The following is a 14,835-nucleotide window of genomic DNA, read 5'->3' on the forward strand; positions in this document are numbered from 1 at the left end:
ATAATATTATTTGGTGTATAAATTAATTTTATGGGCTCATATTGTCCAGTTGAGCTGGTCCTGCGGTGCTCTGCCAAAACTCCAACTGACTTCAAATGCGAGTTTTCTAGTGCGAGGAAAGCAGTGTTGAGTCCTTTGCATAATAAATGTCAAAAGAGTTGTGATCAGTCTTATGAATGAGTTATGGAGAAAAAGTAACAGTTAGACCTTATAGGCTCTAGAGCACTCTGTGATACCAAGTGTCAATGAGAGGCCATCCCCAATCATTTCTATATTTGTGGCTCCCCTTCTCCCCCCACACTCTCTCTCATAAAATGTCCGTGTTTTGTTTTTTCTCTTTTACTTCTGTTACTGGTCCAGTCACTCCAATGTAGGGTAGATCCAACTCTTAATGGAGGTCTTTCTTCTGATTTACATGAGGTAAACTCCCTGCCTAATTAAGATTAAAAATCTGATGCACAAATAATCAATAACTGACTTCTTGATTGCTATAAAGTAGAATTTATGGAGAAGAGTGCAACAGACTGCCCTGTATAGTGGCCAGGCACTAGCAGAGTGGAACATTTTTTAGTTAAATAGTTACTTCACTGAAAAAAATGCAGGGGTGTTTATTTGGGGGGGGGGAGAAAGAAGAGATAGAGAGTGACTCACCAGAGTTGTCACTTCTCTCCCAGCCCCAAAACATGTGCTGCCACACCAAGTCTCAGTCAAGAAAGCTTATTTTCATAACAGGGTTAACAAACACAGTCTTAATTCAATCCTTGGTGAGGGGCTTCACGCCCCCTCACCCAGGGATCTGTGGCACTCCAGCCTGTCAGCCTCCCACCCTCTGTCAGCTCTGCTCCCCACATTGGAGCAGCTGCCACAGGGCTGCTTTCCTAAACCCCTGTCCCCTGGCTCCAGGGACCCACCACAGAAGCTACCTTCACTCCACTGTGACATCCTCCTCCCCAGGGCTCAGGCTATCACAGTCCTTCCACTTGCCTACTAGCAGCCCTTTATAGATCCAGGTGTAGCTGAGCCCTCTGTAATTAGCTGGATTGGGCTCACATGCCCCAGTCCATGGGCCCTCAGCTCAGTCTATTGGCAGAGAGCAGCTACCCTGACACTGCTAATTTGAGTTGAATTCAGCAGCTACTTTCAGAGGAAATGAGGTTTTTGGTTTTTTTTTTAAAGAAAAGGTGATATAGTTTGGCACTTTATAAACGATCCATTCTGAAACAAACTTTCATATCAAAATGTTGTTTCAAAATGACATTTGAAAGGTGTCATTCTATTGGAATGAATTTTTTGAGGATTTTTATTTTGGTGAGAAAAACAAAACCAAAAATCAGTTGCGATTTGTGAAATGAAACAATTTCTCCCCTAGATGTTTTGGTTCAGTCACTGAACCGAAAAAATCAGTTATTACTTCAGCTTGAGTCACTAGAGTATTTAAACAATAAAGAGATTCCCCTCCCCGATCAGCAGAAACCAGCTCTGAAGCCCATTGAATGGACTTTAAATTAAGCCCTAGCTGTATTTGCTGAGGGAGCTGAGACTATCAGAAAAGCCAAACACTGATCTTGTGTTTAGGCAGTCAGCTAAGCTTGCCTCAGCTGCAGGTTACTCTTTATTTACCTTGTAGCTTGCATATGAAAAAGAGCACATCTTTTTTTCTGATGCTCAAAAATGGACAGACACATTAAATTAAATACAGCCAACCAAAGAATGTCAGAGTAAACAAAATCAGTATTTATTCTAAAACGTATAATTTGTGTACATTGTTGCTATATATTGTTCACAAGGGAACCCATCCCCCAGATACAAGTATTAATCTATAAAACCATATTCCAAAAATAAAATTATGCGTTATATAAGCATCCACACATTTCCTAGTCCTCGCTCTATTACACCTATTGTTGAGCTTTAAGAAAATGTTGCTGTATGGGACACAAACATGTGCGCTACTGCATCTAAGTGTGATCATGCATGAGTTTAGTGACTTTAGCAATGTAGCTAAAACAACGTATTTACAAAGAGATACCTTGATGCAGTTTTTATCTAGTATTTTAAATAGGTAGGTAGTTGTTGAACTATAAGCCTTCATGGAAGGTGATACTGACAGTCTAATGTCGCTAAATGGATTCATGCAATGTAAGTCTTATTTACACGAGACAAAATCACAGCTATATATTTATGATGATGCAAAATGATGTGTAAAGATGCAGCATCCTTTCAGGGGGAAGCAAGGATGAATGGTTTTCAACAGAATTTGGAACATTAGTGTGAGTTTATCACTGCTGTGGCTTTTGATGTTAAAGGAAAATGGCACTCATTTTGCTCACTATCCTGTACTGCAAGTTCACAGTGTGAGAAGCATTTACATCACCCCATAATGTTATCAGATCTCTAGCAATTGAAAAGTGCTGGGGGGGGCATGCATCATTTTGCTGAGGAAGACCATCATTAACTTGTGAGGCAAGCAACAAGAGCTGCAAACAAGAGAGAGAGTTTCTAGCCTGTTCTCTTACTGGCTTAACTACTGCTAAAATACATGTTCTAGTTAAATCATTCAAATGAGTTTTCTGCAATATTAAACTATAAAACTTCTTTTTTTTCTGACCATCAAGCCTGGCAGCAACGGTTTTACTATTTCTGAGACTGCTTCTGTACTGGGAGTGTTATAAAAAGTGGACCAAATACTGATCTCATTTAGATCTGTGAAACTGCACTGATATTATTTTAGGGGTCCAACCAAAAGCAGAATTTAACTCAGTGTCTTAGCTCAGTAACATACAGAAGCTTCTACCAAAAAGCATCTGAAAAGTAATAATTTTAATAAAAAACTTCAGCTTCTGTTGCAATATTCAGATCATCACATGGTCACCGAGCACTGTTAAGATGCTGGGGTAAACACATGGCTACAGGTTCTTTTTTAATATAATTTTATGTTCAGTCTTTTTCATTTTGTTTTTTTTTACTATACTCATGACTCAATATAGATTTTCCTCACTCATAACTTCCATAGTATTCACCACATGTAACAAATTGAGAAGCTCCCATACTTGCCTAAAAGAACAGAGTCTGGGGTTGATAATCAGGATGCATTTAGTTCTAATCCCAACTCTGCCACTAGCTGCCTTCTACCTTGGACAAGTCACTTTATTTCTCTGCCTCATTTGTAAAATGGAAATAATAATTTCTAACTCATATTGGCACTGAGGCTTAACTAGAAAACTTTTGTCCTACAGTACTTGAATATGTAAAGAACTGTATTGTCCCAACCCTTTCAGATACTGTTACTGAGCACTCTTAAGAGCCATTGAGTGCCCTCACTTCCCAATGACTTTCTACTGATTAGCACCTCAAAGTAATTACTGTGTAGTATTATTTCTAGAGTTGTCTACATGCCCAAATGGATGTTGTTTTCCTCTCTACAATCAAGCTTAGGGCCAGATCCTCAGATGATTTAAATCAATGTAGTTTCCATAAGCTGGCCCTTAAATTTATTCACCTAGAAAAGGCATTGCTGTTCTGGGACAATGTGGGAACAAACCTAAATGGATGCTGCATCTTAACACCTTCTTCCTTCATACCATTGCTTCTACTCGACCCTGTTCTCTGGTTACACCTGCAATAACTATAGCCATGTCTGCCCATCTGTGAATACACAGTTGAATGCAATTACCCCTGCTGATAAAGTGCCCTTTGCACCCAAACTTGTTCTCAATGACAGTAATTTTTCACAGTTTCCAAATGAAATCTCAAAAGCAATATACAACAAAACCATCAATAAGCAAACACACAGATGGCTTACTCATTCAGACAGTTATTTAAAATCCATTTTCTTAAGCTAGTATAAAATCAAAAATTATGTGTTAAACAAACAAATAATTTAATAGCAATCTGTAGCTGGTACTTACCATGTAGTAAAGAAACCAACAAACCAGAATTAAAAAGAAAACAAGACAGCATGCTGTTCAAAGTGTAATGAGACAGAATTATCCTTTCAAAAACTCTATGAAAGAAGTTGTGTCAGTATTATTTTACTAAAATTTCAACAGCCAGAAAAAAATGAATATCTCTAACAACATTTTATAAGACACTTTTATTAGCACTAATGATTATTAATAGTTATTTAAGCCATTTGTTATTAAGCATAGTGAAAGCAATGTACAGGGGGCATTTTGCCTCATTGTCTCACATTCAACTGCAGAAATAAAATCTATTTTATCAATGTTACCACACCGTCAACAGTGCTGTTATTGTCCCCACACTATACCATGTTTGTGATTTTGAGGACCAAATTGTACCTCTAGCTGCACATACATGGCATTAAAGGGAGCTAAATACTCACATCTGAGAGTAGGGTTTTTTAAAAAAATACAGCTGTTTGGGTGTCCCCCCCCGCTGCACAGATGTACATAACTTTACTGATGTAAATTTAACAGACTGCAAAAAACACAGCTGTTACAAAATACATTTTTGTTCAGTAACTATGGGATGATAATTAAATCAATACAAACTGGCGTGTGCAAATGAGACTATAAACAACTTGGAGCAGGATAAATGTGTCCTAATTTGTCTGAAGAGTTCCCCCTAACAGTTTTATGAATAAAGGATCACTTGATCTCTAGAAGTTCTTGTTGAATTCATAACAGTAGAAGTTATGGTCTTTGAAGGTGAATCTGCAACCATGCTTTGGGTCGGATCCTAACCTGCAACATACAGTGCTCATTGCAAGATACACTAAGTATAAATAAATAAATCCATTACTCCATTTGCACACATGAACATAATAACAGATCAGTGATGTAGGATACACTACCATTTCCCTTTATATTTCACACTGGTGCTCTATTGCTGGTGCAGCTTCATCAGCAATAGAAGTACAAGTGTAAATCAACAGCAGGTGAGATAAAATACATGTCATCTTCACTGATAGCAGATCTAGAAGATTTTGGGTTAAAACCCCATCAGCCTGATTACATCACAGCTTCCACCATTGCCACAATTGACAGAGGTGCACAGCTGACAGTGCGACGGTAGAAAATTTAAAAATGCTAGCATAGCCAAGACTTTGGAATCTGGTCTTTACCTTGTATTTTAGCATCCAAGTGAAAGTCAAGTCCCTGGAGTATAATATTAGGGGCCACACTGGATCTGGCCCCACACACATGCACAAATGAAGGAGAGAACAAAAAGCGCTCCTCTCCCCTACACTGCACCCTTAAATGGTTTAGAGCAGCAGTTCTCAAACTGTGGGTCGGGGCCCCAAAGTGGGTTGCAGCCCCATTTTAATGGGGTCTCCAGGGCCAGCATTAGACTCACTGGGACGCAGGGCTGGTACCCTTGGGCTCCGCCTCCTCTCCCCCCACCAGGGGCAGTGGGGCTCAGGCTCTGGCCCCCTCTCCTCCCACCCAGGATCATGTAGTAATTTTATTGTCAGAACAGGGTGGCAGTGCACTGAAGTTTGAGAACCCCTGGTTTAGAGCCAATCTCAGCCTTCGGGTTATGGAACTCCAAAAATGTTTTAGACTGATGTTGACAGTGGTACTAGCCTCCCAAGGCGGGTGGAGAATGTTGGGGTCCCATAGCTTTCACATGTGTATGTGTGCGTACCCAAAAGAGGGAGTGGTGGTAGTGAATTCTGTTCTCTGTAAAAGAGTGTAGCGGAGACCACAGTCCCCTATCATCACTGGAGGAATTGTGGCTGACTCCGACTCAGTGCAATCCCTCTACACCCTGCTAATACGGGTCTGTTTCTTTAAGGTACTATCTAGCTCTTAATTATTATTCAAGGATATGCATCCTCCTTATTCCCCAGAAACACCAAATGCCACCAGCTGAATTGCATATTAAAGCAGGTAGTGGTTATAAGACTATAGTCACACAGTTATTTTAGTATAATTATAAAGATTCAAAATTACATGCAAGTTATATAAAAAACACTAAGGAAAAAACAACACAATACTGGCCCTGAACTGTGTAAGTGAAATTTCATCATTCCAGTTTTAGCCTGCTGCTTTTAATCTGAACACTGAATTGTTTATCATACAAAATGCTAGCAGTATCAAGGCTCTTGCCTCTAGTCAGAACAGAAACACATCATATGAATTCTAGCTTTATGGAAAGGTGTTCTAGTAGCTCTCACATTTATTTTGCATAGACAAAGGAGAATTGTGACTGACAATAAGCAGCTGACAGGCCGAATCCTGATTTCCCTTGCTTAGATTTTATTCAGTATTTCCACAGACAAACTCCCATTGATGCCAGTGGGAGTTTATTTGAGTTAGGACTAAGTATGATGATTGATTCACAGATTCCAAGTCCAGAAGGAGCCGTTCTGATCATCTAATCTGACCTCCTGTATAGCACAGGCCACAGAATATCCCCAAAATAATTCCTAGTGCAGATCATTTTTAAAAAAACATCCAATTGTGATTTTAAAATGGTCAGTGATGGATTGCATGACCCTTGGGAAATTGTTCCAATGGTTAATTACTCTCATTGTTAAAAAATTATGCCTTATTTCCTGTCTGAATTCTTTTAGCTTCAACTTCCAGACACTGGATTGTGTTACACCTTTCTCTGCTAGTCTGAAGAGCCCACTGTTAAATATTTGTTCCCTGTACAGATACTTACAGACTGTAATCAAGTGACCCACTAACCTTCTCTTTAAGTTAAATAGATTGAGCTCTTGACACTATCACAGTAAGTATAAGGTATGCTTTCTAATCCTTTAATTGGGCCTAAAGATTTGGCCCTAAGATTTTAAACAGCAGGTAGGAGCAGTCAAAATGGGACAGTGCTTCCTAGGTTCTTCCTTTATTTTACTGTGGTAGTAATGTTGCTGTATGTATGCACGTATTTGCAGCATGCAATACAGCACACTAGCTTTCATTAAGAGTGTATATATACATTAAGAGTATATAAAATGAAATAGCTTTTGAACTCTGAACAAAATTGGATTTCTGTAACTGGCTGTCAAGGATATCATATGCATGCTGTCCAACAAATGTATGCATCTGACTCTTTCCTTGAAATTTTATATACAAACATCACTTCATAAGGGCAAAGATATGACAATCATTATGTGGGGATTATTGCCATTGTAATATTAAATTGAGTTGACCTTTACCCTTCTGCCTTGTAACAAGATATGCCATTATTTCAAGAAAAATATACTGGGCTGTGTTGACATGTTGCTTAATTAGAAACTTAGTAGTAAAAAAAAAAAAATCCAAAGCCACAACAATATGTCAGTAGAGTAAAGTAAAATAATAATGATACTTTGGATTTATCTAGTCTTTAACCCCAAAAGCACTATACAAAAGTAAGTGTCATAATCTCCATTTTACAGATGGGACAACTGGGGCTCAGGCTGTTTAGGTGACTAGCCCATGGTCACACACTGTTGAGAATAGAGTACAGGTAGCCTGACTCCCAGTCCCCTCTTCTAGTTATGTATCAGAACAGCTTGGAATCTGGAGAAGCAACAGAAAATATTTTGAAATTTTTTTTGTGATCTTTTAAATAAGCCATTTCCTAGAAGCAAACAGGACACTCTATGTTGTGAGGATTAGGGGGCCGATTCTCCGCTCACAAACTAGTTTTGCACCAGTGTCATTCCAGTGACAACAAGGAAGTTAGCCAGTTGCATTGGCATAAATCCAAAGTAACTGATTTGAAGTCGTTCTCTACTGAAGTCAAGGGCTTAATTCTGCATTTACACTAGAGATGAGAATCTGGGTGTCCTGATAACAAAATATCCTCTTGTGTGTTTTTAACCCAACTGAACTTAAAACAGTACCAATGTGAAATACTAGGAAATACCAAAGGCAGTCCTGTATGCAGCATACTCTACTCTAAAGACATCCTGCATACACTGAGAGCTTGTCTGTGAGATTACACTGGCGTAGCTTCTTTAACTTTAGTGGGGTTAGTCCTTGTTGACTCCACTGTCAGAGTATAATCAGTTTTAAATGCGCAGCCAGCTGTTTTTTAAAAGCAATTTGAGGTTTCAATCTCAAATCAACTCCAACTTCTGTTGTAATGCAGGGATCTTCTGCTTGCTGGGCTGAGATGAGAAAGAGCCAATGTTATTTAAACCCCAAAGTTCTCTCACTAGCTAAATCAAGAAAGCAAAGACAAAACAGATAATATTCTGAACTCAAACTAGCATAGCAATCTCAGACACAGATTACATGGTGTTCTGGCAAAGACACCTTCCTGTGAACTGCAGCAGTTGTTTTCCTCTTTTGAAAGCTGAAGCAAGGAAAAGTAGCTCAGTAATGCTGGAACTTTTCCTGCAGCTAAAGTGGTCTTGGTCCACTTAGTAAAAGCCTCAAGTCATCACAAGGTCAAAGCACCAGAACTGCTGATATCTCCAAATTTCTTACCAGCAGTAACCACACAGCAGCTTTTCTGCAAATAAACAAACCAAGAATCTAGTTAATTCAGCAATATACTTTCAATACAATTATTTGGTCCAATTCCCTAGGAACATCACAAGGTGGTTTCTTTGTGTGACGGAGAGAAAGCAATGTAGAATCTGACTGCTTACAAAGAGTCCCCCACTTCCCGCCAGCACCTCAGATTGTGAAAGATTATTTAATGCTATTTATAACATAAAAAAGACTAGGTCTCTTTGTTTAATGAAAAAAAATTCAGGAGGTCTCTCATGAAATGCAACAACGCTGTCATTTTGTCACTACTGTCATATGGGATGGGAGTATGTAATTATCTCCATTTGCTTGTACAATCACATCAAACATTTACCAGACCATGTTTAAATCAATTGCCACATGAATATGTTATCATGGATTAAATGAGGCAACCCCAAAGGTTGTGTTCTAAAAACAAAACACAGTAATGACTGAGTCCACTTGTGGAGTAAATTGAAAAACTCATTTTTTAAAAACTATCTCCTCCTGTATGGTAGACTGCAAGTTAGCTACTCTTTATAAAGCCTTAAAAAGCGTATTTGAACATTTTATTTTCTTTTTCACTGGACTGGCCATCAATAATCAAGGTTATCTCAAACTTGATTTTTTTCCTCAGACAGATAATTGCTTTCTTGTAATAAAAAATAAAAATATTTTTCAATGTGTGGCTGTTGCCCAGATGATGTAAATTGGCATCGCTCTAGTGATGTGAGGATCAGTACAAAGAGGGTCCAACATGTCCCTCCCCAATATTTGGTGTGACTACATTAGCATACTAAGAAACCATGTGGCTTTGGCAGCTCAAGAAAGGAGATATCAAATGCAAGTGAGAGTGAATCATAATAGACTAAGAATTTTTTAGCCCCACTGAACAATGATAGCTTTTTTACAAAACACATTGGAAACAAAAGCAAACATCAATTACAGACTGGCTCTTAAGAGATGGATGATAATACCCTTAACAATTAGCACAAACAATGAAAAGTGGTACCATTTTTATTTTGGTATCTCAGTCATTATTCATGGTGCAATGCTAAAAGGAAGTGGTTATTATGATGCATGGCTTCTCAGCTTTCTTCGTACCATGACCCACAACCAGTCATCCTCAGATCTGTCTCCAAATCATTTGTACTGGTTCCCACAGTGCTTCAAAGGAAGCACCAGATCTATGGTAGTTCATAAGAGATGCTGTGGCAATTGGTGCAGTGGTGTATTGGGCGGGGAGGGGATGTCTGCCATCTGAGAAAGTGGTTAAGTAAATTTCAAAGTGGCTGAGTGAATACGCTTCAGCCAAAGACCAGAGAGAAAATTAGAGCAGACTTGCGTCGCCCTGGTCCCCTTAGGGGAGGCGACTTCGTCAGCCTGAGAACCACTAATTAAGTGTTTGTCAATGGAAGGGCAAAGACAGTGATCCAGGAAAAAGGAAAGAGATGCCCTGTCTCAACTGTGCTGTTTGATACAGATTCCTCAACAGCACAGGGCACCGTCATCTAAGACTTGATCCTCAGCTCAAGTAAATCAGGTTGGTCCTATTGAAGTCAAGGGAGCTACACCAATTAAACCAGTTGAGGACACGGCCCATAGCCTTTTGTTAAAGAAATTACTATACAAGCATATTTCTATCCCTTTTTAAACCAGACGTACAACCATTATATAAGAAACCAAAAGCTTCCAACACAGAACATTTATTGGGTGAAAACCTGATTCTATTACAGTCAATGAGAGTTTTAACATTGACTTCAATGGAGCCAGGATTTCACCCACTGAGTTTGCTGTATGTGCAGTTTCATATATAAACTGATTTTTTTCTCACTGTTCCTCCCTTCCACACTGTTGTGATGGTCATAATCAATGGAGCAAGCCTATAGCTTTGGTGACACACTGCTTGTCAAACAGTTGTGCAGATGGTGCTGGTGAGTAAATCTTCTAGTAATATTAACTGTGGCCATTTCTGGTATTCCACTGATACCTTCCATAGATGTTGCACCATTTATTTCTGAAGAGAAACAAGGGGACTTGAGACAAACCTTCCATTTGGCAGCTTTCTTGGAAAGGTCATTGAGCCATGGGTGCTTCAGACTCTGAGTGGCACTTAGCCTTCCTCTAGAAAAAAAGGAGACAACATTATTGGAAGAGTTAGTCGAGCTTCATCATCTCTTACCTGTGCTGAATATTATATATATACACACACACCAGTGCTGAATATAATATACTAGCAAAACACTGCAACACCTGTCTATTTAATACAGCTACTTTTTAAACAAGTACAAGTATGCACAGAGAAACTATAGGAGGGAGGTCAAAGTGGAGGAAATCTCTATGAGGTTCTCCATGGGGAAAGGGGTTTCCCCAACATATAAGGGGCAATAGGATCCAGCCATTCATGAAGAGGTCCAGGCTTCATGCAGCTCTACACCATGACAGCCTCTTCCCCATATCCATGGCTTCACTGCAGCCATATCAATAGGGGTACAATTGATCTTGATATCCCTCTAGAGGTGTACCTAAAAGTGTAACATTCTTAATTTTGACTCTCCCTCTATCCCTTCATATTTACTTTAAATTTTTTTTCCATCAGAATGTATTTTGCACCTCCCATCAGTGTTTTGCATCTGTGGATATTTCTATGTATTGGAATAAGCTCATGGACACCTGAGACTGCACATTTGTCTCGAGAGCAGCTCGGAAAATTTCCATGCAAATGAAAAAATGACAATAAAATGTTTGTGAATTTCTTCCATTTTCTGACCAGCTCTGGTTGTCACAATGGGAACTTCAGCAGCAGGGAAAGAACTCAGATCCTGTTTAAAAGCTCTAAACAGGGCTCTACCAGTTGAGCTCAGGGAAGAGACCCTGACCTACTAATGTCAGTTCTGATTTTGAACAGGCCTGATTCTGTTCAATAGAAGGCACCACTGACACCTATATGCTAGACTCAGTACGTTACAGTAATTTAATTTACTTTCATTTTTCCACTACGTTTTCGTTGCCCTTTTAATGACTTTTGTTGCTTACATGCAGATGACAAGCCTAAAGAAAAGCAGAACAAATATGTATTGTGCTCCAAATGCTGCATAAATGTAGGAATCCATTTTAATGGCTCAAACTTTTGAATCCCAAATGTATGGCAGCCTCAGGTATCTTCTTCTGAGGCTTTTCTGTTTTGGGTTATGAAACCACATGGCTCAGCCTTACCCAATGATTTGATAGTCAACAGCTTTTAACCTCCAAAACCTACTGAGTGATTAAGTTAGTAATAATCAAAAACTACTTTAAATCAAAATGACCCTGTTTCAGCCAAATGGAATGTTTAGAGCAAGGTAAGGGATGTTCCTATTGAGATTAGCGTTAAGCTGGCCAGCCCCAAACACACTGAAGTTGGAGAGGGTATGATGGTCCCCTGAAGGCTGTTTAAGGTAAATGATGTATCCTGGCAGGAATTCCATGTTCTATTAGGAGGTGGGAAGGTGTCAGAAGGGAAAGGGCGGGATTGACCTTTAAAAAGATTTCATGCAGGACCCCAAGTGAACCAGAAGGGATTTTAAAAGCCAAACCTGCCCATGTTTGTTTGGAAACTGAAAGAAAGCTTGCAAACTTTGCACAACCAATGTTTAATGTTTGTTGCAATCTGTCTGTTATTTTGCTAACAAATCGATCCATTCAATAATGTACAGTAACCAACACCATGGGTACTTCTTCACACAGACATGCAAGAGCCAGGGAACACGCACAGAAACATGCCAGCCTTAAAATATAAACAAAAGCAAACAAATGTTTATATATCACAATGACACATAATTCAGCAGCAGGACAGACTCAAGTACAGAAGAAGAGAACCTCAGAATAAATAACGAGGTAACAAGAACAAAGAAGCACTGGCAGATCTGCAAAGAACAAGAATAATTAAACGTGGAGACCTGCTTTTGTAGTCCGCAATGGAGTTTATGGTCTGATAACCAAGGATGTTTTAAGGATGAAGTTGCACTCATTCTCCAGCTAAAGGAAAAACAGAACACTAGTAAGTAATAACACAGGATCTTAGGATTCAACAGTTATGCCCTAGCTAGTGATGTGTGCTGTCCATCCTTTTGGTATTGCATGATGCTCAGGTTTGCAAGATGCTTTGTGGCAGGTGGCAGCTGAACAATGGCAACTGGAAGTGTTAACTCCTGTGAAAATACATTCATGTAATCTCAGGACACTGTGTGGAATTTAATAATATTCTACATAAGCAAAACAAAATCACAATGGCTACTGTAATCATCAAGTGTAGCAGTACAAGTGACAGAGCATTTTTGGTGTTCTGTAATGTGATGACACCAAATGTAGATTTCAAAGGTATGGAATGGTGAGAATCTGAATACCTTTTTTCCTTGATTAGAAGCTTTGAGAGGAAGTCTTTGGCTTCTTCAGAAACATCTTGAAATTCCTCATTTTCAAAATCCCAGCTACAAGCCAGGATATTGTTGAGAGTCTCATTGTCATCATCACCCAGAAAAGGAGACAATCCACTGAGCCTAAAGAATATTATATAGCATATGAAAAACACAGAATCATAGAAATATATGGTTGGAAGGGAACTCAGGAGGTCATTTAGTCCATTTCCCTCTCTCCTCCCTTCCCCTCCCCCACCACAAACACACACACACACACACACACACACACACACACTGTAGTGGAATTAAGTAAACCAAGACCAGCCTTAACAGATGTTTGTGTAACCTGTTCTTAAAAACCACCAATGATGGGGATTCCACAATCTCTTTGTCTAACCTTTTCCAGTGCTTAACTCTCAATATAGCTGCATAACCCACACCTTCACTACCAGCGTCTACTTATCTGAATGGACATAGTTTATGTTAATTCTTCTGTGGTTCCTCCTTCCTACTCTTGATTTGTGATATTCTTTCTGGGATTGTTTCATTGTTCATAGTCGTGCTCCTAACCCCTCACAGCAAGTTGCTGTCCATTAAGACCTGGTCTTGAGAGTTACCGAGTGCTGAGCACATTCAGAAGTCAATGGAAATGTAGGGCACTCAGCACTTTGCAGGATTAGGCCTTAACTCGTTGTAACTTTGTTGAGGTTGAATAAAACAAATAAAAATGATCATGCACCTTTGAAGTGTAAAATGTTACTCTATGATCTGCACAGCCGTTCTCTTCTCTAAACTGTGGATCTCTGTTCATATTCTGCACTCATTTAGCATGCGGAATTCCTCCTGATATCAATGGAAAATGCATGCACAGAATGAGTAAAAAGTGTTCACTTGAGATGTGCAATGTGACAGGAGAGAATTGAAATCAACGGGAGTTTTCCCCGAATAAAGACTTCAGAAAGGCAAACCAATTTGAAACCCAGATACAGCTTTTGTCAATATTCCAGTTTAATAGCAAACTTCAGAAAGTGGATATAAATTACTGTGTGCACAGTACAGATACAAGTCCTACTTACAGCATGTAGGCAATGACTCCTACACTCCACATGTCCGTGGGAAAGGAGACAAAGTCATAGTTCACAACTTCAGGAGCGAGGAATTCTGGCGTGCCAAAGTTCACTTTAAGTTTTTCTCTGGGTTTATATCTGGATGAAGGAAACAGGGACAGTCAATACCCATTTCACGTCTAATACAACTTCTAACATTGATGCTTAGAATGTTGTAGGATTCAGAAAAAGACTGGACATTTGATATGGAAAACAAGAACAATCAGAGGTACAACAGTAAGGATGAAAATAAGTTTTTCTAAGAGAGAGAAAGCTTCATGCTTCAGGGTATAAGACGATTTCTATGTAATAGGGTTAGAAGGAAACTTAGGTTTCCCAGATTAATAGGGTGTATCTACACTGCACCCTTCTTTCAGCAGCGTGTAGTGTACTTAGACATGCAGTCCCCCAGTGCAGATAAAAACAGCAGCGTAGCCACTGAGGCACAGGTTAGGCAAGTAGAGTACAGACACACCTGAAGGGTGAGGCTCTCTACTCATAGTCACCGACTCCCTGGGTGCTCCAGGGCTGGAGCACCCATTGGGAAAAATTGGTAGGTGCTCTGCACCCACTGGCAGCTCCCCGCCCCGGCCCAGCTCACCTCAGCCTCCACTTCCTCCGTGAGCGCGCCGCGTGCCTGCTTTTCCCCCTCCCTCCAAGTGCTTGCCGCCGTGAAACAGCTGGGAGGGATGGGGGAGGAGGGGGAACACCGTGTGCTCAGGGGAGGAGGCGGGGCTGGGGCAGGGATTTGTGGCGGGGTCCAATAGGGGCAGGGAGGGGGTAGAGACTTTGGGGGAAGGGGTTGGAATGGGGGTGGGGTTGGGGGCAGGAGGGGGTACGAGCACCCACTGGCGCCATGAGAAGTTGGCGCCTGTGTCTCTACTCACCCAAGTCATGACTCCCCATCTCCCCTCTATTTTTTAG

The 14,835-nt window shown here is 40.0% G+C and overlaps 1 protein-coding gene across 1 annotated transcript in view; it reads right to left on the reverse strand.

Annotated features, from left to right (window-relative positions):
- Positions 1-6,615: 6,615 nt before the first annotated feature.
- MYLK4 (myosin light chain kinase family member 4) overlaps positions 6,616-14,835 on the reverse strand; it is a 38,302-nt gene continuing 30,082 nt past the window's right edge. Inside the window, 5 exon segments of the mRNA XM_038391377.2 lie at positions 6,616-8,409; positions 10,457-10,532; positions 12,347-12,425; positions 12,794-12,946; positions 13,882-14,010. Of these exon segments, the coding sequence (XP_038247305.1) occupies positions 10,485-10,532; positions 12,347-12,425; positions 12,794-12,946; positions 13,882-14,010 (409 nt within the window). The 3' untranslated portion in view covers positions 6,616-8,409; positions 10,457-10,484.

The sequence above is a fragment of the Dermochelys coriacea genome, chromosome 2 (assembly GCF_009764565.3).
Source record: "Dermochelys coriacea isolate rDerCor1 chromosome 2, rDerCor1.pri.v4, whole genome shotgun sequence".
NCBI lineage: Eukaryota > Metazoa > Chordata > Testudines > Dermochelyidae > Dermochelys > Dermochelys coriacea.